The sequence below is a fragment of the Episyrphus balteatus genome, chromosome 3, assembly GCF_945859705.1.
Source record: "Episyrphus balteatus chromosome 3, idEpiBalt1.1, whole genome shotgun sequence".
NCBI lineage: Eukaryota > Metazoa > Arthropoda > Insecta > Diptera > Syrphidae > Episyrphus > Episyrphus balteatus.
This window is the reverse complement of record NC_079136.1, coordinates 87,850,266-87,876,380: the sequence shown is the minus strand read 5'-3', so window position 1 is coordinate 87,876,380 and position 26,115 is coordinate 87,850,266. Positions and strand designations below refer to the sequence as shown.

At 29.9% G+C, this 26,115-nt stretch overlaps 2 protein-coding genes across 2 annotated transcripts; both read right to left on the bottom strand.

The window, feature by feature from the left end:
• Positions 1-922: 922 nt before the first annotated feature.
• LOC129917035 (serine protease gd-like) lies at positions 923-6,493 on the bottom strand. Its single transcript, XM_055997347.1, has 6 exons — positions 5,921-6,493; positions 3,168-3,333; positions 2,973-3,104; positions 2,293-2,916; positions 1,638-2,220; positions 923-1,575 (listed from the first exon to the last, which is right to left on the bottom strand). The coding sequence occupies exons 1-6, from the start codon at positions 6,143-6,145 to the stop codon at positions 1,155-1,157; spliced, it is 2,151 nt and encodes a 716-aa protein (XP_055853322.1). The 5' UTR covers positions 6,146-6,493; the 3' UTR covers positions 923-1,154.
• Positions 6,494-12,545: 6,052 nt separating this feature from the next.
• On the bottom strand, positions 12,546-16,874 carry LOC129917036 (serine protease gd-like). Its single transcript, XM_055997348.1, has 5 exons — positions 16,285-16,874; positions 14,599-14,764; positions 14,404-14,535; positions 13,270-14,347; positions 12,546-13,204 (listed from the first exon to the last, which is right to left on the bottom strand). Exons 1-5 carry the CDS (start codon positions 16,507-16,509, stop codon positions 12,784-12,786), a joined length of 2,022 nt encoding a protein of 673 aa, XP_055853323.1. The 5' UTR covers positions 16,510-16,874; the 3' UTR covers positions 12,546-12,783.
• Positions 16,875-26,115: the final 9,241 nt, after the last annotated feature.

Here is a 26,115-nt window from a genome sequence, read left to right as displayed (position 1 = left end):
GGTAAAAAGCATTTGATGCTTTTTTTTTCAAAATTGCTCAAAACCGTTGAAGAGCAAATCTTTCGTGGAATTAAGACCAAATTGCAATGGCGTTGCATGGTAAAAATGTATTTGATGCACTTTTTTCAAAATTGCTCAAAACCGTTGAACAGCAAATCTTTCGTTGAATTAAGACCAAATTGCAATGGCGTTGCATAAGAAATGGAAAAAATGCATTTGATGCACTTTTTTTTCAAAAATGCTTGAAACCGTTAAACAGCAAATCTTTCGTTGAATTCTGACCAAATTGCAATGGCGTTGCATCAGAAATGGTAAAAATGCATTTGATGCACTTTTTTTTTCAAAAATGCTCAAAACCGTTGAAAAGCAAATTTTTCGTTGATTTATGACCAAATTGCAATGGCGTTGCATGAGAATTGGTAAAAATGCATTTTGTTTACAAAAGTGTTCAAAACAGTTGAACGGTAAATCTTTCGTTGAATTAAGAACAAAAGTGCAATGGTGTTGCATCAGAAATGTTATTGTTTGCAAGGTCTACTGCAATTTTAAATGACAATTCCCATGACCAGTTATGAAATCAAAAAATTAAAACAACTTGCCTGGCAGTTGTTGTCCTACTATTTGTTTTTATTTCAAGCAAAACGGGAAAAACATTTTTCGCTAATAAGTAAAATCTTATGTAATAAAACCAAATTCTGAAGGGGTACAGTGCATTCAGTTATTTAAAAATACTGGCACATTATACTGTGAGGGAGTCGCCAAAATATTTTTCCTCTCAAGAGGGTCGCGAACCGAAAAAGTTTGAAAATCTCTAATCCATTGGAAATTATTAGAGACGTTTTTTTTTTACTAAATATTTCTTAGTTAATATTAAATTTTTATTTTCATTTATTATCATGTTATAATGAATACAAATACATTTTACTATATTCTTAAAACTATGTACCTATATTTTCACATAAAATAAACACCTTTATCTAATATCTAATAAAGCTTAATTTAGTTTTTCAATTGATCATGCAATGCTATCTCAAATATTTTCCCTGTTTTCCTTAAGAAACAGAGAACAATGGATAGCTGCGAACTATCTTTTTTTGGTTTATTTATCTAAATCAAAAATTTTTATAAAATCAAAACTAAAAAAAAAACACACTTTACAATAACATATTTGATTGAATCCATTCAATAAACATTGCAATATCTGAAAATATTGCATATTGATCCAAAATACAGGGTCGTGTTGGACTTCCTATCGTAGCAGATACTGTTCCCCTCAACATCCATTTATTTCTATTTCTAATCATCAACCCATTGCCGGAATCTCCCAAACACGGACCACTTCCATCTAAATTGCCTGCACATAACGTCCGATTTGAAGTTGCCGATATGAATTGATCATTCGATCTTATACACGTTAATTCCGAAACAATTGTTGCATTAACCAATGTTGGAACAATTGTCGTATTCCTAATTCCATCTGAGCCCCAGCCAACAATGGCTCCAGAAACACCTTCAAGCTCTCGAGCATCAATAACACCTTGCCACATGCAAATAGGTCTTACCGAAGTTGTAAAGCTAAAAATAAAATTTGTACAACTACTAATTGGAAAAAAACGCGGAACTTATGTACAACTCACGTTACTCTTTCTTTAAGTCGTACAATTGCCAAATCAGCGTCAAAATTTTGTAGTGTCGGTCTATAGTCTGGATGTTCAATAATTCTTTCCACATCAATATTAAAAGCATCCAACCAATCAGTTAAATTATGCCGACCCATAGACACCAAGATGTCCTCCGGTCTAATTGGTTCGAGTCCTGCATAAAAGCAATGTGCTGCACTTACAACCGTTCTCGTTGAAATAAGACTTCCTCCACATTGGAATTTAAGATCGTCATCTTTGCGTTTGAAAACCGCAACTATCCAAGGGAATCTTGCTTTAGATACAATTTGTCCTTTGACATTGAGTTTCTTCATGTCGATATTTAAGTTTTCTCGTCCACAAATTGAGTTTATGTATTCAAATGTTGCAGTGTCTATTGGCTTGACAGGTGGTAATGTCGATGTAGGTTCAATTAATCTCGGATCGATATCTAATGGAGGTGGAGTAGGTTTATTTATTTCTGTCGAAGTTGTAAATATAGGTTGTTGTGTTGTTGTATCTGGTCTTGGTGGAGATTGTTGATTGCTTGTTAAAGAAGGATTTGTGTGATCATTTGATTCTGGAAGTCGAGAGTTAAATAAGAAGGGATTTTTTGAATCCGGTATGAATACGGAATTAAGTTGAACGTTACTATATTGAATTTGTCCAGGTGATGGTTTCGGCTTGTCGAGTTCAGGTTGGTCATAGGATGGGAAAGTATATTGGAGGAATGATGGTTGATTCAATGTTTGTTGGTCAATTCCATGTTGTCTGTAAGATGGTCTGTTGTAATGCAATGAATAACTGTTGGGTGGTGATGGTGGTGAGTTATAAGAAGGTTGATTTTGTGGAGATGGGTTGACAAAGGGCGGATTTGATGATTGCTGCTGTGAGTTGTATGAAGGTTGGTTACGTGGAGATGGGTTGAAAAAGGGATGATTGGATGATGGCGGTGGGTTGTATGAAGGTTGGTTAGGTGGTGATGGGGTAAAAATGGTTTTGTTTGGTGATGACGGTGAGGTGTATGATGGCTCATTCATTGGTGGGAAATATGAAGGCTGGTTGTATGATGTTGGTGAATTTTGTGAAGGTTGATTTCGTGGTGATGGGTTATATGAAGGCTGGTTGTAAGAAGAGGATGGGATATTTGACGGTTGGTTAGAAGACTGCTGATTGCTGAACCATTCTCTATATGATGGGTAAACTGACATTTGTTGAGCCAAAGAAGGACTGAATTTTAAGTATTCTGGCATATTATTGGAATTTATATTGGGACCTGCAAAAAGTGTTATGTTAGTATTTATGTGACATTTTTAATTGATTTTGTTTAACCTTGATCCATATTCGGTCTAGAAATAGGGCGCTGATTTTCAGTGTTTGGTATAAATTGTACAGGTGAGTATGAATTTGATGAAAAAGCATTCAAAGTGTGTTCCAGTGTCATGGTTGTACTTGGGGAGTTATCTAAAAATAAGAGTTTGTATATTTATTAATTTAACTAAATTTACACAGTGTAAAGTTTCTTACATCCTGGACCGGAACATAAATTGACACCATTTACTGTAATGGAAGTTACGCGAGGAGTAACATTTGGCAGTGGAAAATCTACTCTATAAGTAAATGGTCTTCCTGCACTTATGTATTCGAATACTTTGTTTTTGTTGAAATTCAATGAAAGTTTTCCAGCATTGTTCTGAAAAAAAAAGAGAAATGAAAATTATGCTTTCATAAAATGATTTTATGTAGATGCTTCACTGAGGGAAAAAACAACTTAAAATCAACGAAAACCACGTTGATTCAACTATTTTTCGGATTGATTTTGCGTTGAAGACGAAAATTTTAAAATCAAAGTAGTTTAAAGTGGTTTACCATTATAAAACATCTTTAAATCAAAGTTGTTTCAACTTTAAAAAAGCATCAATTTATTAAAAAAAATAGAAAAAATGGGCAGCCGCTGGGGATCGAACCTACAACTCTTGGGTTACTAGGCGAATGCTTTACCAACGTGCTATCTCACTGTTGAAAATAAGAGTTATAAAATGCAACAAAAGCTGAAGTCCGACAAAAATAAAAAAAATTTCTTACGTTGTTTCAATTTTATTTTGAAGAAGTTTCATTTTAATTTTTTCAACATTAAATCAACGTTGAACATTTTACATTTTACGTTGCGTTTTTTCCCTCAGTGCTGTTTTTGAAAAAACAATTTTTTGAAAACGATCCAATGAATTTTATTGAAACTTTGTTTTTATGTGTCGATTAATATTGTCCTTTTAATACCTAATTTTTTTGAAAAATTATTTGAAAATTTTTATACATATAAAAAAAACTATTTTTTACAAAACGGATCTGGTTTTTTTTATAATTTTACTATTTCTTATTTATTTTTTTTTCTTATTTTCTTTTTTTTTTCAAAAAAAGCCTCTCAAAATAAATTGTTGTACAATAAATTAAATGGCGTAGTTACTTCTTTTATTCATTTTTAAAAAGCTTAGGTAAATATTCCAAGCTTTGATTTTAGAAAGTTTTGATTCATTGGACTAAAACTTCTGAAATGACCCAGAAAATGAAAATACTAATATATTATAAGTATTTATACAAGTATTTATTACAAGTACAAGGAATTCCGCCTTCAAAGGGATAATTCCTTATCTTACTGCTGGCGACAACAGTAATAAATAACGGCATTTGTTGTATCCAAAAATTTGTAAACTAGTGTTATCGTTTTATTATTTATTAATGGTGCCTTCTATAGAATCGTTTTTTTTTATAATTGCTTCCCACGACTTGTTCAATTGCTACGATTGTTCTATCCAAAAGCATTTATGTGCATAATTTTTATGTAAATAAAGAAAAATAATAAAAAAATAAAGTTTTTGATTAAAAAAATTAAATTTTTTAAAAAAAAAAATTAAATTTTCAAAATCTGTTTCCCCTTGAAAAAACAAATATTATGTTTTTTTTTTGTATGTACATAAATTTATCAAATTATTATAATGTCATTTTGATATCCACTAAGTATAAAAAGCTAAACAAATTTAGAAAACTTTAGCTATCATAGCATGTTTGTATGAAGCAGTTTCAAATTGAACAATTACTTAAAATTATTAATAAAAAAAAAGTACTTATACACCACAGTGTACGTTGCAATCGTACAAATAATGTGAATTACAACTTTCGTCTGGATGCTTACACACTTTAATCGAAATTAAAAAAATACTTCAACTCAATAATTGAACAAAGTTCATCTTTCTATCGTCATTGTTAATAAATAAACAGAATTTTTCTCGAACATTTTGCTTATTTCAAAAATATAACAAAATAATCATTTTTATCAAAAAAACAAAACCGACTTCTATAGTTCAAAACTGGGTTTAATGGTTTTTCTCATAGTTTCTATAGCCAGAACGGAACGAAATGGAAATGAAACCACACTGCAGGCCAGCCCCAGCTTTCCAATACAAAAAGAATTATCAAAATTAGTTCACTCAGTCCAAAGTTATATGAATACCTCCTCCTTTTTGGAAGTCGGTAAAAAAAGGATTTTTTGGCTATATACTATCGCATACATAATAGTGGAAAGCAACTGTAGCGCAATACCGCATTCATAGTGGCTTTTTTATCGGTGTCTCTTCTATATTTATATAATATTTATTATTAAATGATTAAAGATTTGTATTTAAGACTGCGTACCCATACAGAAGTTTGTGAGGTAAGTGGGTAGGCTTAATTCACACTATTTTACACTTTGAACATAAAAACTGATGCTCTATCCTGTTTCCTTAACCTGAAGACCTTAAAGCAACCCTGTGTCAAAGTACCTTCAATAATATTGCATACAACATTTGTGCATATAAATTATATTCAAATTCGATAAGAAAATCACACTTCTTAAGCTTTAATCAGACTATGCTAATCGATTCCAAATAAAATTTATTCGAATGCCTTGAAAATGAATTGAAATTTATTTCCATTCAAATGCTGCGCAGTGTAAATTAATAAATAATTTCAACTAATTAAGTTGTAAAAAGCTTCTGCATGGTTTTGATCAGAACCTGTTTAATTTTAATATCTCAAAAACAAGACTCATCCTTTAAGATAATAATACATTTGGTGGTTTTACAAAATTGACTACTAATGATTTATGAATTATTGGAATGTTGAAATAGTTATTAAATAAGCTAAGAAGCTTAAAAAACTCAATTTAATTTCAAGTTGTAGTTACTGCCATGTCTTATTATAAGAAACGTAAAAAACAATGTTATTGATTTAAAATCCTTTACCGTATTATAAGCTCCAGGTTGTGACATTTCAACTTGTATTGTAGTTTCCCCATATTGTACATTATTAACCGTTATTAATCCAATGACTTCATTTCCCGAACGAACATATTGAAAAACATCCGGACATGGTATATTAGGAAGTTGGTTGTTTTGGGCTGTTGCACATTTGCATAGATAAGTCGTCAGTAATATGACTGATGTTACAACATTGAACCGCGTAATCATTTTTGTATTTTTTTTTTTTATTGATTAGACAAAATCGTTGGTAATTGTAATTTTTACACGCACTTTAATCAACAAAGACAAAATAAAGCGAATATTATTTTTTTTTAATATTGCACGTGTACAACAAAATCTAATACATATTTATTAAATTAATTTCGATATGTTTTTGATATTTACTATGCGGATTAAACAAACTTGAATACAAAAAAAAAAAAAATTAATTTAAATAACTATTTTAGCGAATTTCTATTAATCGAATACTATCAATACGAAATCTTGGTTTTTAGAACTAATTTTCTTAGCAGCAGCGCTTCGCATGCCGTTCGTATTGTTATTAAGCTCGAAATAGTAAAAAAATATAAAAATAAGTTCGACACTTTTGAACTTTCACAGAAAAAACAAAAACATCTTGAATTAATTCTATCTATCGAAAGAACATCAACTGAATAAGGTAATGGTGGCAGTTGAATGCAAAAAAATATACTCTATCGTACATATGTCGTGGAAATGCAATTACTCTAAGAATGAGTCACATAGTACACTAGTTCCAGTCGTTGCGTCTGCTTCTGTTAAACAAGTTTTACTGCTACTTGTTATTCTATTTGAAACTCGACACTTGCCAGACAGCAGACACTAAGTGACTGTGATCACACAAAGCAGCTTCTAATCGAATTCGTGGTGGAAGGCAGCATGATGTAATGCCATCTTTAGGAATTTTTCAACTAATTCAAGATGCTTAAGTTAAAACTTAAAATTGAATTATTAAACGTTTGAGAAGATTTATGCTCTAATTAACATTCGAAAAATAGTTTCTTCAACTCAATAAATCCCAAGACCCAAAAGCCGGCACCAAACATTCGAAGAAGACGTATGTACATCCAAGATTTTATTAAGGAGAGCTCCACACTAGGGTGGCTAGATTTTATTGTTGTTTTTTTTTTTTATAATTTTAAAATTCATGCAATGATAGATAAAGTTCTTCCCATTATGCCCAATTCACAATATTGCGAGACGACGAGACGAGAGCGAGACGTTTTTTCTGATCGTTTTCGATTTAAATAAAAATCGTTTTAAAATCGTATGGAAATTCACAATACTGCGATTTTTTATTCTATAAAGATAAACAAAAATAAAACAAAAAATAAACAGTATTTACTGAGAATCGAACTCCGGGCGGAGAAGTTCGGAGGCAATCACCTTCTTACCTGAGCTAACTCGAATGTTTTAAATTGAGAAAACTTTTATCCATATAAACTGTCAAGAATATTTTTATATTAAAATTTCATTTTCGAAAAATCGTCGTCTCGTGCGTCCTTTTTCCAAATTTTCGGAATTTCAACGCAACGAGAATCGGAATATTGTGTATTGTTTGATATATTTTCATTATTTGGAAATTTTTAAAATCGTCAAGGAAAATCTCGCCTCGCTCTCGTCTCGTTGTCTCGCAATATTGTGAATCGGGCATTATAACGAACAAAAAAATTTTAAAATATTTTTATTCAATACTGCTTCAAGCTCACTGAATTTAAATTAAATTGAATGGACAAAAATAAAGAAAAAAACATAAATTTTGTTTATAAAATTGTTAAAAACAAAAACAAAAACAAAAATAAGTAACACTTGACTTTTAAGAAAATTTAAAAATTTTCAAAAAATAGGAACAAATTTTAGCCAGATTTAATTTTTTTTAACAACTTTATTTTTTCATAAAAATTTTTCTTTAAAACTATTCTTCAATAAAAGCTTCAAAAAGTATAATTCGGTACAATTTTGTATTTATTTTCGATACAATGCGGATTAGGGTGTGTCAAAATGCTAAAGTATGGAATTTTCAAATGTAATAGCTTTTATAAGTTGCAATGCTTATCAAAACTAAATCCTGCGTTTACAATTTTCATTTTAATTAATTAATTAATTAATTAATTAAGAAATTTGGATTTTTAGAGATTTTTTAAATAGTTTTAGGCTTTCACGTGAAAGATTATTCCAAGAAAAAACTTTTAAGCTTACTATTTTTGGAATTGAACATTTAGTAAAGAATCGAAAAATGCGAAGGAAAAAAAATAATTTTTTCATATAAAATCGTTTTTTTCTTAACAACTTCAACCGATTTGAGCGAGCAAAAGACGAACGATATTATTATATTTTTTTTACATATTATGAAACCATAGACCCTAATAAAACTTTTGACCACTATTACATTGCAAAATTAGAATACTTTTTTTCGGATCGCTGTTGCGGACAGATTTTTTTTAGAACTTTGAAATAAGTTATAGAAAGTCATTAGAGTTCTATGACAGGTAACGTTAATCCCAAAAAATAGTTTTTCTATTTCAATACTAGGCCCTTAATTGCCATAGAAATGTATGTATTTTTTTAACCAAAATCGTTAGATTCGTTTTGGAGAAAATCAAGCTATTTCTATTTAGGTCATATGGCAAGTACCGTTAATTTCGGTCCTAAATTAACCTTGATTTTTTCTCAAATGTGTGAAAAAAATAAATTAATAAAGCCTCTTCACTGTGAGATCATATATGTGAACCAAACTCTTTTCGAGATTTTGTTCAAAAGAAATCGGCTTCGGAGTATAAGGAAAAGAAAGGAAGACAAAAAAGTTTGGTTGAAAATATCTCAGGAACCAGGGGTAGAATTACGGCATACAATCGTTAACGTATGGCCACTATCTATCCCTATCTTTTTCTACTGATTAAATAGAGATGGTAATAGTCAAAACGTTAACGTGTGCCGTGATCCGACCCCAGACCTCCAAGAAACTTTTTGTTTTCAGTTCTGAATAGAGCTTAAAGAGACCTTTCTTTTGATGTCTCCCTCTTTGGATTTGGAGGAAATTTTTTAAATTGAATTTTTTTTTGGCTTGATTTTTTCTCAAATATCTCAAAAAAATAAATTTGTAATTTTTTTACCGGAATGCATAGGCCAGTTCACTGTGAGCTCATATGTATAAACCAAAACTTTTTTCGAGACTTTGATCCATAGATATCGGCTTCGGAGTATATACGGAAAAGAAAGAAAGACAAAAAATGTTTTGTTGAAAATATCTCCGGAACCATTGAAACAATGTGATTTTATCGTTATTCGGATTTCATTTGCCACTAGCTCCCTAACTTTCATAATTTTAATCAAGTTTTTGAAGAAAAACCCCGCTTAACCTGATGTTAATGACTCAAGAAATTACCTACTATCTGTTTCATTTTAAGTTTAAAAATGTTAAATTGAGAAAGCTTTCTTATATTCATCAAAGATATTCAGTTATAAATTTCCAGTAGCATAAGAATTCCCATTTTCTTCTAGGTAAAAAAGCTCATGAATCATAACCACTTATTCATATTTAATAACGAATGAATAGTATGCAATTACTTTGGATCTCATCATATTTTTTTTTTCTTAAGTTATAAACATACGTAAATATTGACGAGATGGTTTTATCTTCATCTTTTTTGCTTAACATAGAAAACATCCTGCTCTTCAATTTTCTATAAAATATCTGCAAATATGAAAGCCGCACCAATAAGTTTAATTTTTTGTATAATAAATTATGGTCACTGTGGTGTATACGTGCTTTTTTACTTCGAATGAATTATTTTTTTTTTCACACAGACCGTTTCTTAATCAAAGACTACCTTTTATTTTACACATACCTATAATATGAAGTTCTTTATTTTTTCGTCAAATAAATGTTCTTAAGAGCCGATTTTTCAATCTTCTAATAAACAGTCATCACTGTACAAACAAATTACACTGGTCAACAAAATTTAACTTTTTTTTGCCACAAGAACCAAAATATACTTTTCTAGTAGTTTTTAGGGTGCTGAATCCGAATCTGAAGTCAGAAAAATTTGATTGGCCTTCGTTTTTGAAATATTACCGTTAGAAAATGTCAAAAAACGTAATTTTGGCTGTTTTCGAGGTTCTGTTTTTATGTGGGGTAATTCATTATAAACAAATTTGTAACCAATCAAAATTTTCTGACTTCAGATTCGGATTCAGCACCCTAAAAACTACTAGAAAAGTATATTTTGGTTCTTGTGGCAAAAACCTTGTTGACCAGTGTTATATTTCTAAAAAAAAGCATAGCAACCAATTGTCAAATAATTAAATAAAATATATTTCAATATATTTAACAAGAAATGGACTCTCCTTCGTATCCTGACCACCCCTCTTCTGGTCAGAATAATATTTTCCCGCGGGAGATATATGACCCCTATATTTGGCTGAAAAAAAATAAAAGAAAAAAAAATGTCAAGATTTGACAAATATCTAGGGGCTTACCAGGACATGTGGCCCATCACCGATTTGTTCGATGGGCTGCAATGGTTGCGGCATGGTAATTTGTCCCTAAATATATTAAATTTCATAAATTTTTAACAATATATTTAATTTAATATTCAGCTTACCAATATTAGTCCTTGGATTGGATCATTGCCTGCTGCGAAACTGGATAAAAAAATTAATATAATTAAAAACCAATTAACCAACATTAAAAATAAATTAAACTTATGTACATTTCTCAAAAAAGCTCTATCCATCAGATTTTCCATTCTTTTTTTCAATTTCTATTTTTCGTTTTTTTTTTTTTTAATTATTTGTTTGTTAGGTATCGATGCACTTTTCCCACTTAGCGAGACTTTCGTTGAGTTAGGAACAAAAATGCAATGGTGCTGCATCAGAAATGGTAAAAATGCATTTGATGTACTTTTTTCAAAAGCGTTCGTTGAATTAGAGCAAAAATGCAATGGCTTTCCGTCAGAAATGGTAAAAATGCATCAAAAATGGTAGGAACGCATTTGAAGCACTTTTTAGCTCAAATTATTTCACATGTCAAAAAATTTTTAATTGCTAAAGCTACTCAAATTTGGTTGCAGAGATGTGATTTTGCAAATTCCAACAGTTTTATTTTAAAATCGAAAAACATAGTTAGGTCTCCATTGCAGCTCGTTTGGACTCGACAGAAAGTTAGTTCCCTTCTACTGTTCCATGAGAGAGAGAATATAAGACCTAATAAATATAGCTTTTTAATAACATTTGGTACAAACATGGACCAGCAAATTGTAAGCAGGGCTCTGTTCTGTAACTTATCACTGGCTATAAACGTATTCATTTTCTTCCATAAATAAAACAACATTTCTTTCAAATTCAGAATTTATATGAATTAAGAAATTATGATGTTCAATGAAATATTCTTTATTTTGATGAGGTAAAATGGATTTTAAAATCATTCAAACATGGGCACAGGAAGGGCTTTAAAAAAAACATCTGTAGACACATCTAGTTGCAATGTGAAAATTTGACTTTTCTTTAACTTTTTTTAACCGACTTTCAAAAAGGAGGTATTCAGTTCGTCTGTATTTTATTTTTTTATGTTTGTTACTTCAGAATTTTGGACTGAGTGAACCAATTTTATTAATTCTTTTTGTATTGGAAAGCTGGCAGTATAATCTAATTTCAATTTCGTTCAGTTTTGGCTATAGAAACTATGAAAAAACCTGAGAATGGTCAACCATATCCAGGGACGCAGGTAAAATGAGATTCTCAGGAATATTTTTTGAGGGAAAAAAAACCATTGATCTTAATTTTTTTTAAATAAAAACAATATATCATTTTTGCATTCTTGGTATTTACTGAGTTTAAAAAAAAAAAACCCTCCTCAATTGGGATTTGCATTTAAAAATTCAGAAAATTAACATTTTTGCAAGGCCTCCTGCAATTTTAAATGACAATAATTCCTATGACCAGTTATGAAATCAAAAAAATGAAAACAACTACCAGGCACCAGCGTTGCCACTTCCAAACAAAATTTGAGCAGTAGGTCCATAAAAAAATGCAGTAAATTAAAAAAATTCGCAGTAGATTTTATATAACAATCAAAAACAGAATACTTTTCTTATTACAACCAAACTCATTTACAGAATTTAAATTAAGCATTTGTACTTCTTTTTAGATTTTTTTTTCACAAATCCAGGCTCTATCTATTGCTCCAAAAACACTTTAAACAGTGTTAATGTTGGTGTTTTGTTTCCTCTCAAGGGAGTCGCGAACCTAAAACGTTTGAAAAACACTGATCTCTAATCAAATTATTTGAGACTTTTTTTTAACTAAATATTTCTTAATAACGAAGAAAAAAATAACAAAAATAATAAAAATTATTTAAATTATTTCTATTTTAAGTGGAGCGATTGAATATAATTCAATTTTAAAGTTTAAGTGACCTCAACTCCAAATTTATAAAGCGTTTCGCCCAGGTACGACAGTGGGCTCATCAGTTAGATCTGTCGTACCTGGGCGAAACGCTTTATAAATTTGGAGTTGAGGTCACTTAAACTTTAAAATTTAAATATTTCTTAGTTAATATTAAATTTTTATTTTTTTTAATATCATGTTATAATGAATACAAATACATTTTACTATATTCTTAAAACTATTTATTTTGACATAAAATAAACACCTTTATCTAATAATAAAATAAAGCTTAATTTAGTTTTTCAATTGATCATGCATTGCTATCCCAAATATTTTCCCTGTTTTCTTTGCGAAACAGAGAACAATGGATAGCGGCGAATTATCTTTTTTGGTCTAAATCAATTTTTTTATAAAATCAAAACTTAGAAAAAAAAACCACTTTACAATAACATATTTGATTGAATCCATTCAATAAACATTGCAATATCTGAATATATTGCATATTGATCCAAAATACAAGGTCGTGTTGGGGTACCTATCGTAGCCGATACTGTTCCCCTCAGCATCCATTTATTTCTATTTCTAATCATCAATCCATTGCCGGAATCTCCCAAACACGGACCACTTCCATCTAAATTGCCTGCACATAATGTCCGATTTGAAGTTACCGAAATGAATTGTTCATCCGATCTTATGCATGTTATTTCCGAAACAATTGTTGCAGTCACCAATGTTGGAACAATCGTTTGATTTCTAACTCCATCTGAACCCCAGCCAACAATGGTTCCAGAAACACCTTCAAGTTCACGAGCATCAATAACACCTTGCCACATGCAAATAGGTCTTACCGAAGTTGTAAAGCTAAAAATAAAATTTGTACAACTACTAATTGGAAAAAAAAAACGCTGAACTTATGTACAACTCACGTTACTCTTTCTTTAAGTCGTACAATTGCCAAATCAGCGTCAAAATTTTGTAGTGTCGGTCTATAGTCTGGATGTTGGATAACTCTTTCGACATCAATATTAAAAGCATCCAACGAATCAGTTAAATTGTGCCGACCCATAGATACCAGGATGTCCTCCGGTCTCATGGCTTCGAGTCCTGCATAAAAGCAATGTGCTGCACTTACAACCGTTCTCGTTGAAATAAGACTTCCTCCACATTGGAATTTAAGATCGTCATCTTTGCGTTTGAATACCGCAACTATCCATGGGAATCTTGCTTTAGATATAACTTGTCCTTTGACATTAAGTTTCTTCATGTCGATATTTAAGTTTTCTCGTCCACAAATTGAGTTGATGTATTCAAATGTTGCAGTGTCTATTGGCTTGACAGGTGGTAATGTCGATGTAGGTTCAATTAATCTCGGATCGATATCTAATGGAGGAGGAGTAGGTTTATTTATTTCTGTCGAAGTTGTAGGTTGTTGTGTGTGATCATTTGATCCTGGAAGTCGAGACTTAAATAAGAAGGGATTTTGTGAATCCGGTTTGAATACGGAATTAAGTTGATCGTAACTATTTTGAATTTGTCCAGGTGATGGTTTCGGCTTGTCGAGTTCAGATTGGTCAAAGGATGGGAAAGTGTATTGGAGGAATGATGGTTGATTCAATGACTGTTGGTCAATTCCATGTTGTCTGTAAGATGGTGTGTTGTAATGCAATGAATAACTGTTGGGTGGTGATGGTGGTGAGTTGTAAGAAGGTTGATTTCGTGGAGATGGGTTCAAAAAGGGATTTTTGGATGATGGGTTATATGAAGGTTGGTTAGGTGGTGATGGGGTAAAAATGGGCTGATTCGGTGATGACGGTGAGGTGTATGATGGTTCATATGATGGGTAAAATGAAGGCTGGTTGTAAGAGGAGGGTGGGATATTTGACGATGGGTTAGACGACTGCTGGCTGAACCATTCTCTATATGATGGGTAAATTGACATTTGTTGAGCCAAAGAAGGACTGAATTTTAAGTATTCTGGCATATTATTGGAATTTATATTAGGATCTACAAAAAGTGTTATGTTAGTATTTATGTGACATTTTTAATTGATTTTGTTTAACCTTGATCCATATTCGGTCTAGAAATAGGGCGTTGGTTTTCAGTGTTTGGTATAAATTGTACAGGTGAATATGAATTTGATGAAAAAGCATTCAAAGTGTGTTCCAGTGTCATTGTTGTACTTGGGGAGTTATCTAAAAATCAGAGTTGGTATATTTATTAATTTAACTAAATTTATACAGTGTAAAGTTTCTTACACCCTGGACCGGAACATAAATTGACACCATTAACTGTAATGGAAGTTACACGAGGAGTAACATTTGGTTGTGGAAAATCTACTCTATAAGTAAATGGTCTTCCTGCACTTATGTATTCGAATACTTTGTTTTTGTTGAAATTTAATGAAAGTTTTCCAGCATTGTTCTGAAAAGAAAAAAAAAAAAGTGTAGATTTGTGTAAATGATTGTTTTTAAAGTCAAAGTTGACATAGATTTTATCAGTTTGTTAGTCTGCCTTTGTCTGTATAAGGATCACTTCAAACTTGGTTCTAGCTGGTTTTTGAGATTGTTTTAGATGAGTTTTTGAAAACTTATATAACTTTTCTAGGTCATTTCAGAAATTTCAGTCCAATCAAAACATTTTTAAAAAATCGTAGAAAATTTTTGACAACAAATTCAAAATCTTTTGAATCCTTGACGATTTTAATATTGTATGTGTCTTTTTTTAGAAAATTAAATTTCTTATCTGACTATTGAAAAATTGGCCTAAGAAAATTAAATTTAATTTTAAAAACATAAAATTTTCCAAATTTTTTTTTCTTGATAAATGAATAGTTATTATTACCAATTTTTTTGTGTGTGTTCCTAAATTTATCAAGTAATTATAGTAGCAAATTGAACTCAAAGAGCAATTTCGTTTGACCCAGTATTGAACATTAAACAGTTACATAAAATTATTATTAAAAAATTACGTATACACCACAGTGTACGTTTAAATCGTACAAATAATGTGAATTATAATTTTGGCCTTGATGCTTACACACTTTATTCGAAATAAAAAAAAACACTTGAACTCTATAATTGAACAAAATTCATCTTTCTATCGTCATTGTTAATAAATAAACAGAATTTTTCTCGAAAATTTTTCAGTAGAAAGAACCAAATTTTTTTAAATATTTCTTCAGTCTCGTTATTTCTGGTTATTTAAAATATATTACAAAAAAAGGGATTTTTTGGCTATAGAATACAATCGAATTCATAATCGTGCTAGGCGGATTTGGTGGTTTTTTTATTTATTATTTATTTATAAAATATTTTTTATTAAATGATTAAAGATTTGTATTTATGACTGCGCAGTGCGCACCTATACAGGTGTTCTGTGAGGTTAGTGGGTAGGCTTAATTCACACTATTTTATACTTTGAACATAAAAACTGATGCTCTTCCTTAACCTGAAGACCTTTATCTCAACCGGAAGGTTTTAAAGCAACCCTGTGTCAAAGTACCTGCGTATAAAAATATATTCAAATTTGATAAGAAAATCTCACTTCTTAAAGCTTCAAACTATGTTAATCGATACCAAAGAAAATTTATTCAAATGCCTTGAAAATTCATTCAAATGCTGCGCAGTGTAAATTACAGAACAGAGTGCATTGTAAAATAACTAATTTCAACTAATCAAGTTAAAAAAGCTTCTGAATTGTTTTAATTAGAACCTGTTTAATTTTAATATCTCACAAACAAGCCTCATCCTTTAAGATAAAAATACCTTTGGTGGTTTTACAAAATTGACTACCATAATGATTTATAAATTATTGGAATATTGAAATAGTTATTAAATAAGCTTAGAAGCTTAAAAAACTCAATTTAATTTCAAGTTGTAATTACTGCCATGTCTTATTATAAGAAACGTAAAAAACAATGTTATTGATTTAAAATCCCTTACCGTATTATAAGTTCCAGGTTGTGACATTTCAACCGCTATTGTAGTTTCCCCATATTGTACATTATTAACCGTTATTAATCCAATGACTTCATTTCCCGAACGAACATATTGAAAAACATCCGGACATGGTATATTAGGAAGTTGGTTGTTTTGGGCTGTTGCACATTTGCATAGATAAGTCGTCAGTAATATGACTGATGTTACAACATTGAACCGCGTAATCATTTTTGTAATTTTTTTTTTCTTGATTAGACAAAATCGTTGGTAATTGTAATTTTTACACGCACTTTAAACAACAAAGACAAAATATAGCGAATATTATTTTTTTTAATATTGCACGTGTACAACAAAATCTAATACATATTTATTAATTTAATTTCGATATGTTTTTGATATTTACTATGCGGATTGAACAAACTTGATTAAAAAAAAAAAATAATATAAACAACTATTTTAGCGAATTTTTCTATTCATCGAATACTATCAATACGAATTCTTGGTTTTTAGAACTAATTTTCTTAGCCAGCAGCGCTTCGCATGCCGTTCTTCTGTTATTAAGCTCGAAATAGTCAAAAAATATAAAAATAAGTTCGACACTTTTGAACTTTCACACAAAACAAAAACATCTTGAATTAATTCTATCTATCCAAAGAAAATCAAATGAATAAGGTAATGGTGGCAGTTGAATGCAAAAAAATATACTCTATAGTATGTCGTGGAAATGCAATTACTCACATAGTACACTAGTTCCAGTCGTTGCGTCTGCTTCTGTGAAACAAGTTTAACTGCTACTTGTTATTCGATTTGAAACCCGACACTTGCCAAACATTATGTGACTGTGATCACACATCACACCCAGCAGCTTCTAACACAGTTCGTAGTGGAAAGCAGCAACTAAACCGTTGTTCTATTTCTTTTTTAATATTTTCATTCGAAACTGCTCCAAGCCCATTGCAAAAATTAAGATAAAAACATAATTTTTCTTATGTGAGAGTTAAAAATAATAAAAAAAATAAGTAACGCTTGTCTTTTAAGGATCTTTTTGAACTTTAATCTTAAGAAAAATATGGACATTAAAAATCTTACAGTTCCTGATTTGCAAATTCCAAAAAAAAAACAAAAAATTTAAAACAAATGATATCAAATAGATACTTTTTACTTTACTTTTATCCTTTTGTAAAATTTTTTTAGAGCCGCCGTCTTAAGAAAAAAATAGAAACATTTTTCAAAAAAAAAGTCCGTATGCCATACTAAAATTCACGTCTGGACAAAAATAGTATAAAATGAGTTTAAAAAATTTTTTTTTCTCCTATTTTTAACTTTGAAATCGATTATTTCAAAAACTATTGGATATATTATATTGATTTAAAAATTTGAATCAAATGTACAATTTTTCGAAAATGGTATCATTTATTACTGTAAGTGTTGCCGTTGTTTTTTGATAATTTTTTTTATTTTGATAATTTTTTTTAGAAAAATGCCCCTCCCACCTAAACGGGGAGAGATAGACCCCCCTCCCAAAGAAAAAAATGTTTGTATTGAGTTCCTCTACAAAAACCCGTTATCAAATCCTGGCGCCCAAGTTATCCTACTACGTGCCGAAACAACATTTTTGTTCTATACCTAAAAGTTCGAATTTCTGTATCTGGGTTGAAATCGAGAAATTTTTTATTCTAAGCCAATTTTGAAGTGATTTTCATAAAAAATACCTCGATTAATTAGGAAATAGATATAGTTTTAGAATATATTTTTTAAATAGCATGTTGTTTTGAAAACATATATGTACTTTAGATTGATGCCGAAGTTGGGCAAATGACAAAAAAAAATTGAATTTTTGAACTTTGACAGCTTATAAATTCTAAGTGGTTTAACCGAGTTACATGTTTTATACCTTGTTAAAAAGTTATATTTATCTTCTATCAGAAAAAATCGAAATTGGGTAAAAAGTTGTCGAAGCTATAATTTTTTCAATGGGCGAAGGTCCAAAAAACCGTTTTTTTGCCCGTAACTCCAGATTTTGGTAGTGTTAGGGGATTTTCAAATACCGTTTCGTATTCAGTGCGACTAGCTCTACAAAACCTGATAGGTCTCCGCCCGCGTATATTTTGAGTGTTACACCGTGTTATCTACCTCCAAATGTAAATAAAAGAAAGAAAAAAGTGTTTGGTTAGAAATATCTCTGGAACCAGACCCCGAAAAAACTTGTAGTTTTCAGTTCTGAATAGAGCTTAAAGAGACCTTTCCTTTGGTGTCTCAGAATGTATTTCATGTTTAAAACAGACTATATATAATTTGTTTTTATATTTTTAATTTTAAAATTTGTGTTTTAATTTGATAAAAGTTTGCTAAAAGTTTATTCTCTTTTTCATTTCTATTTAAGTAACTAAGCAGTAACTAGCTACCTTAGGTCATATTTAATCACTCTCCATTACATTTAAAGTACCCGTTAAAAATAAAAAAAATTGTCGAATATCATACAAGTTTTAAAATTTCAACTCAAAATTTAATGGAGTCTGAATAAGAGCAGTTTGTAACAATGTAATTTTATCGTTATTCGAATCTCATTTGCCACTAGCACCCTAACTTTCATAATTTTAATCAAGTTTTTGAAGAAAAACCCCGCGTAACCTGATGTTAATGACTCAAGAAATTACCTACTATCTGTTTCATTTTAATTATAAAAATGTTAAATTGAGAAAGCTTTCTTATATTCATCAAAGTTATTTAGTTATAAATTTCCAGTAGCATAAGAATTCCCATTTTTTCTAGGTAAAAAAGCTCATGACTCATGAATCATAACTACTTATTCATTTTATAACGAATGGATGCGGTATGCAATTACTTTAGATCTCATCAAATTTTTTTTCTGAAGTAAATATTTTGACGAGATGATTTTATCTGTTTTATATTTAAACCAAAACTGATTTATTTATTAATTTTCAAAAATGAAATCAAGAAATCCATTGGTAACGTCATCATTTTTGCATAACTTAGAAAACATCCTGCTCTTCAATTTCCTATGAAATATCTGCAAATACCAAAGCCGTACCAATAAGTTTAATTTTATGTATAATAAATGATGGTCACTGTGGTGTATACGTGCTTTTTTTACTTCGAATGATTTAATTTGTTTTCACACAAAAAGACCGTTTCTAAATCAGAAACTACATTTTATTTTTTATAATTATGATGTTCTTTATTTTTTGGTCAAATATTTCAAAATATTTCTCTGCAATGAATCGCTTTGATATGTAGCCTAAATTTATTAGCGGTGTGACCGGTGGCTTTTGAACCGAGGGGTTCCTTAACGAATGAATTTTTACTGGTGAGTTCTGAGCAAACGACATCGACAGAACGACAGCCAAGGTGCTTTAACAATGTGAAGCTTAGGAAGGACGTGGAGGATAGCTCCAGGATGCGTCTCTGCATCGAAAAGACAAACAGGTAATATAATCCAGACATTTTTTTAGTTCATTTTCAGGGATTCTCAACTTTGTTTTTTTAATATAACAAAGCTTTATTTCAGAGATCTGAAATAAATCTCAACCTTTTGAAAGGTTCCTTTATAACATTTATTTATTGCCATTTTCAATAAAGGTCATGAAATAACCTTTATTTTTTAAAAAAGAAAAATTTCGGTCAAATATTTTGTATTTTTTTATTTTTCGGTCAAACAGTGAATTTTATCGCTGAGAAAAAAAAAATAAATCTCATCTACAAATTTATCAATTAGAACTTTTAGAACATCCGTCTTCTGAAATATTCCAAATTGCATTGGTTGTATATGCTTGTCGTCCCAGTGACTCAAATCACAGTGGTAAGGACATTTTCATCTTTACATTTTATTTTATGCGAAAAGAGATATAATCTTGGGTCAAAGAAATTTGAGAGTTTATTATTAGTTAAACTCAGTACATAAACTAAGAAAAAACATTTTTTTCATATGTATTATTGCAAAATAAAGACTTTTTTGACATATTCGACATTTCCCTATAAATTGACCTTTTTTATTTATTTTCTATTTATTTTTTTTTTTTTTTTTTAAATCTCAACCGATAACCTTTATTTTTGATTTTTAAAAATAAATCTCAACCGATAAACCTTTATTTTTAAAATAATAGCAAAAATAGCCCGTATAAAGGAACATCTGGAACAACAAAGTTTCGTGAAATTTCGCTGAAATTCCTATATGATCAAAACAATGCTTGGCTGAAAGCGGAGTCAGGCAGGGTTAAATACTGTCTCCTATTTCATTTTCATTGGTGATAAATTTATTTACAAAAAAAGGTTAAAAACTAAGAGATCTCGATTACCATATGCTTACTCTCACGTAGGATCATGGATATGGAAAGGAAGCAGAAATCTAGGGGCTAGAAATCAATTGGCAAAACCCAAAGATGATGCGCACCTCAGAACCCGGTGATCCTCTCAAATAAATATTTGTCCGTAAAGAAAAAAAAAAGTTTCTAAGATCTCAGAACTCGGGGGTATTATTTCTACTCAGAATTTTTGTTTGTTCAAATTTTAATTTTCTGGGTTGCCAAATAAATAATAAACAAAATGAACACAAATAAACAAAGTTTGTAGTTAACAATCAGCGTATTTATTTTTATTTTAAGGTCTTAAAATATTTTACAATAAAGATTATTTTATTAAAAGAATGTAAAAAAAAAGAATAAAAACAATTCGGTTATGTAGAAAAATAGATATCACACTTTAAAAGTAAATAATTTCTTTAATTTAGGCAAGATTTTAACACTTTCACTTTAATAATAATAACTTAATTAATTAATCTATATATAATATACAGGGTGTCCAAAAATTATTGGATCAAAAGAAATATGCTGATAGGTCAACTTTAGGGCTCTCAGAATTTGGTAACTTGTTCATTCCAAATCTTTGCGGTTTTCGATTTAGTGCAGTTTTTGTGAAATTTCGAAAAATTCCGATTTTGCAAGAGTATTTTGCTTCCTCTGCTCACAATTCATTTTTGTTTTTACAATTCTTTTACTAAAACATTGTCTAATAATAAGTAATAATTAATTAATCAAAATATTTTTTATTTCATACACCATTTTGCTGCAAATTAATGAACAGTTCCATGTTTTATAAAAACTCAACTTCTTACTTTTATTTCAGAGCAACACACCGCAAACATTTTGTATGGTGTGACACTAATTTATTATTTAAAAAAAAAACTTGTCCCGATATTGCAGTTTTCAAAAAAGTATAAAAATTTCCAAAGTTGGAATTATAACGAAAGATATTAATTTTTAACAGAGGTTTTTTAGAGCAAAATAACAAACAAAAATCGAGGCTTTTATTCATAGTCTATTGAATAGACCCTTTTGGATGGAACAAATTCGTTCAAGAGTTTTTATTGGCGATTATGATTCCTTGGCATACAAGAATACTCCAGCCAAAAGTGCTACTAAATCCATTGGTGCATTTCTGAGAAAACGGCAACACTGGTCGGTTTTCAGTTTTTTTGATTTAACTCGAAAACCAAGCCTGGCTTTGAAATGGTTCAAAGACACTTTTCATAGCAAATTAAATTTTCTGTCAAGTTAAGATGGTTAAAAAATTTTAAAAATTATTTTTGACTAAAATTCTAACCTAAAATCAAAGAAAAAAAAGTTAAAAAAATGACAATTTTATTTTTTTTTACTAAATCAAGGGGCATTTTGTGTATGTAGCCGAGACGTCCAAACTTTGTACTAATGAAATAAAGTAGAGGTAAAATCCTTTGATAATATGCAATTTTTAATTTTTTTTGTCAAGAAACAACTTAAATGTACCTATTCAAAAATTAGCACTTTTTCTAAATTTTTGACTTTTTTAGTTAAAAGCAAGTTTTTGAAACTCGATAAAATCGTATTAATTGGTAACTTTTAGACTTTTAAAGTAAACATACTTCGAGGGATTTATGTAATATAAACTAAATATGACAAACAAAAAAATTTATTTGCATCCTTATGGCCTTTTGTGCAATTTTGTGTATGTGCATTTTTATAAATTCGGGTCGAATGGATGAACGGAGAGCCATTAGCTTTGGTCTATTGCATAGAAGAACATTTAATACCAACTCTTTTACTGCTTTCAATGGCCTGAAAATCAATTCTTGTAAAATCCGCGACCAACAAAAAGTTTCTCTTGAAAAACGAAAAAAATACTCTATTGAGTTTGAAACAAAATAGCTCAGGCAAATTAGTAAATCAAATTGCACTTTTCGCGGGACAAATTTTTTTCATGGAACGTGTTTAGGTGAATGTCCTTATCGTAAAAGTGAATTTTTTGGGATGATAAGATATCGGGAACAGCCGCCATCTTGGAAAAGAGGTCGGTGCCGTTTTTATTTTATAACTCCATTTTTACTCATTTAAACCAAAAATGTCCGAGGATAAACTTATTATCAATTAAATTATCTAAAAAATGATATGCAAATGAATTCCGTGAGTTAGTTAAATTCAATTTTATAGTCGGTCAAAGTCCGGGTTCTTCTCGCAAGGTTAATACAATATGACATTTTTTCAAATATCTGAAGAACTTTTGATTTGTTTGGGATTTTCTTTAAGAATGAATTATAGCACTTTTAATTATCTATGAAATGAGCCCTTTATCGTTACTGTAACCAACATATTGTATAAGCCATTTAACGTCGAAGTTCACATTCTACTAGTCAAAAGTGAGAAAATAACAAGTTTTCTTCTATTAGACCGAGCAAAATTTTGAAGTGGAGGCATAACCAAAATATAAGTAAACAGTTTTTTAACTATATTCGTCTAAATATTGAATTCAAAGTTTGAAATCTTTAATGTTAACCTTTATATGGTTTTCGAGGTTTTAAATGAAGTGAATTTTCCAATTAATGTGAATAAGCTAAAGTGACACTATTTAAAATTCTAAATATAAGAACTGATGCCCTGTCATTTTTCCTAAACATGAACACCTCAATCTCAGCATTACGATAAGTATTACTCAAGATATGAGGTGTGTAAGCCGTTATGTTTTCGAGACTATTGTGTTTAGTTTTTGGTTGTTTATTTGAACTCTTGAAATCCCAAATATGTATGTTCAGTTAAAAAATCGTATATCATGACTTCGACGTTTGGTTGTTTCTACTATGTGATGGTAACAAAAACAATAAAGGGTTCATTTCATAGATAATTAAAAGTGCTATAATTCATTCTTTAAGAAAATCCCAAACAAATCAAAAGTTCTTCAGATATTTGAAAAAATGTCATATTGCCTTAACCTTGCGAGAAGAACCCGGACTTTGACCGACTATAAAATTGAATTTAACTAACTCACGGAATTCATTTGCATATCATTTTTTAGATAATTTAATTGATAATAAGTTTATCCTCGGACATTTTTGGTTTAAATGAGTAAAAATGGAGTTATAAAATAAAAACGGCACCGACCTCTTTTCCAAGATGGCGGCTGTTCCCGATATCTTATCATCCCAAAAAATTCACTTTTACGATAAGGACATTCACCTAAACACGTTCCATGAAAAAAATTTGTCCCGCGAAAAGTGCAATTTGATTTACTAATTTGCCTGAGCTATTTTGTTTCAAACTCAATAGAGTATTTTTTTCGTTTTTCAAGAGAAACTTTTTGTTGGTCGCGGATTTTACAAGAATTGATTTTCAGGCCATTGAAAGCAGTAAAAGAGTTGGTATTAAATGTTCTTCTATGCAATAGACCAAAGCTAATGGCTCTCCGTTCATCCATTCGACCCGAATTTATAAAAATGCACATACACAAAATTGCACAAAAGGCCATAAGGATGCAAATAAATTTTTTTGTTTGTCATATTTAGTTTATATTACATAAATCCCTCGAAGTATGTTTACTTTAAAAGTCTAAAAGTTACCAATTAATACGATTTTATCGAGTTTCAAAAACTTGCTTTTAACTAAAAAAGTCAAAAATTTAGAAAAAGTGCTAATTTTTGAATAGGTACATTTAAGTTGTTTCTTGACAAAAAAAATTAAAAATTGCATATTATCAAAGGATTTTACCTCTACTTTATTTCATTAGTACAAAGTTTGGACGTCTCGGCTACATACACAAAATGCCCCTTGATTTAGTAAAAAAAAATAAAATTGTCATTTTTTTAACTTTTTTTTCTTTGATTTTAGGTTAGAATTTTAGTCAAAAATAATTTTTAAAATTTTTTAACCATCTTAACTTGACAGAAAATTTAATTTGCTATGAAAAGTGTCTTTGAACCATTTCAAAGCCAGGCTTGGTTTTCGAGTTAAATCAAAAAAACTGAAAACCGACCAGTGTTGCCGTTTTCTCAGAAATGCACCAATGGATTTAGTAGCACTTTTGGCTGGAGTATTCTTGTATGCCAAGGAATCATAATTGCCAATAAAAAGTCTTGAACGAATTTGTTCTATTTTTGCTCTGGAGCTCGGGTCTATTAAATAGACTATCAAAAAGGAATAAACAAACAACATTCGAGAAAATGTGTTTATTTTTCTTTGTTATTTTTCTCTGAAAAGCCCTGTTCTGTTGCTTTTAAATTGTAATATCTTTAGTTTTAACTTCAACTTTGGAAACTTTAATACATTTTTGAAAACTGCAATACCACGGCAAGTTTTCAAAATAATAAACCAGTGTCACATCATACAATTTTTACTTGCTCAATAGGGCAAGTATTGGTTTCGTGTCGAAAAAAAAATTTGAGGTTTTAATCAAAACCAACATTACGATGATGGAGAATTCCAAAAAAGTGGGTCTCGCAATTCCGTCCGTGCGTCTGTGCGTCTGTGCGTCTGTGCGTCTGTGCGTCTGTGCGTCCATCTGTACACATTTCCACAGCCTAAACGGGTGGACGGATTTTCTTCAAATTTGGTACAGATGATTTTTATGGAATTCTGAAAGTTGGTTTTTTTTGTTTTTTTTTTATCTCTCTTAGAAAGTGTACCTCCCATACAAATTTCTCAATTCAAACCAAATAACTCAAAAACGGCTCTAACGATTTTGATTAAAATTTTTGTGTTTAGTATTTACCATAAGAGCCAACTTTTGAAATAAAAAAAATATTTTTTGTACCGTTATTAACGGTACCTGCCATAGAACGGTTTTTTTGGTTTTTGAATATCTCGTACAAGATTAACCCGATTTCAACGAAAATTTTTATACAAAAGCGTTTAAGTAAAAGTAATATTAAAATTTTAGAAAATTTTCAAAAAAATAATTTTTGGATTTTTAAAAAATGTTTCAAAATTTTTTTTTGAAAAATCAATTTTTTGAAAACGAGTTAGTGAAAAATTTTGAAATTTCGTTTTTATGCGTAAATCAATTATTTCTTAAAAATGGCATACCAACTTTTTTTTTGAAAAATGTTAGAAATTTTTTATATATAAAAAATTATTTTTTTAAAAAACGGCTCTAACGTTTTTCGAAATTTTTTTTCTAAAAATACCTTTTTATACAAGTAATAAAATGGCATACTTGGTTTTTTGAAAAACATCATTTAAAATGGTGTTTAATTAATTATAAAAACAGATTTTATTTTTTTACACTTCTTATGAAATTTCTTGAAAATATCAAATAATAAAATTTTCCTAATTTTCTGGAATAAAAAGCTTTAACATAAGAGTTACTTTAGTATAAGAGCAAGTACGTGCGACCCCAGTCGTGCATTTTATTTTTTCAGGGTGTTGAAAGGACAAAAATAAAAAGTGGTCACAAAAAACTGTCTTTATAAGGGTGAAAATACATTTTTTGGTATTGTGAATACAATATTCGAATTCTTCGGAAAATTCTACATTAATTTCATATATGATTCTCTATAAAATAGAAAGACCGAAA

Bases quoted from the DNA above. Each gene is read 5' to 3' on its own strand.
- LOC129917035 (XM_055997347.1), bottom strand. From the start codon at position 6,145: ATGATTACGCGGTTCAATGTTGTAACATCAGTCATATTACTGACGACT. The intron at 2,917-2,972 runs GTTAAACAAAAT...CACTTTTTGCAG, and splicing joins TAGACCGAATATGGATCAAG to GTCCCAATATAAATTCCAAT. The intron at 1,576-1,637 runs GTGAGTTGTACA...TTTTATTTTTAG, and splicing joins CGACTTAAAGAAAGAGTAAC to CTTTACAACTTCGGTAAGAC.
- LOC129917036 (XM_055997348.1), bottom strand. From the start codon at position 16,509: ATGATTACGCGGTTCAATGTTGTAACATCAGTCATATTACTGACGACT. The intron at 14,765-16,284 runs GTAAGGGATTTT...TTTTCTTTTCAG, and splicing joins AACCTGGAACTTATAATACG to AACAATGCTGGAAAACTTTC. The intron at 14,536-14,598 runs GTAAGAAACTTT...TCTGATTTTTAG, and splicing joins TTTATGTTCCGGTCCAGGGT to ATAACTCCCCAAGTACAACA.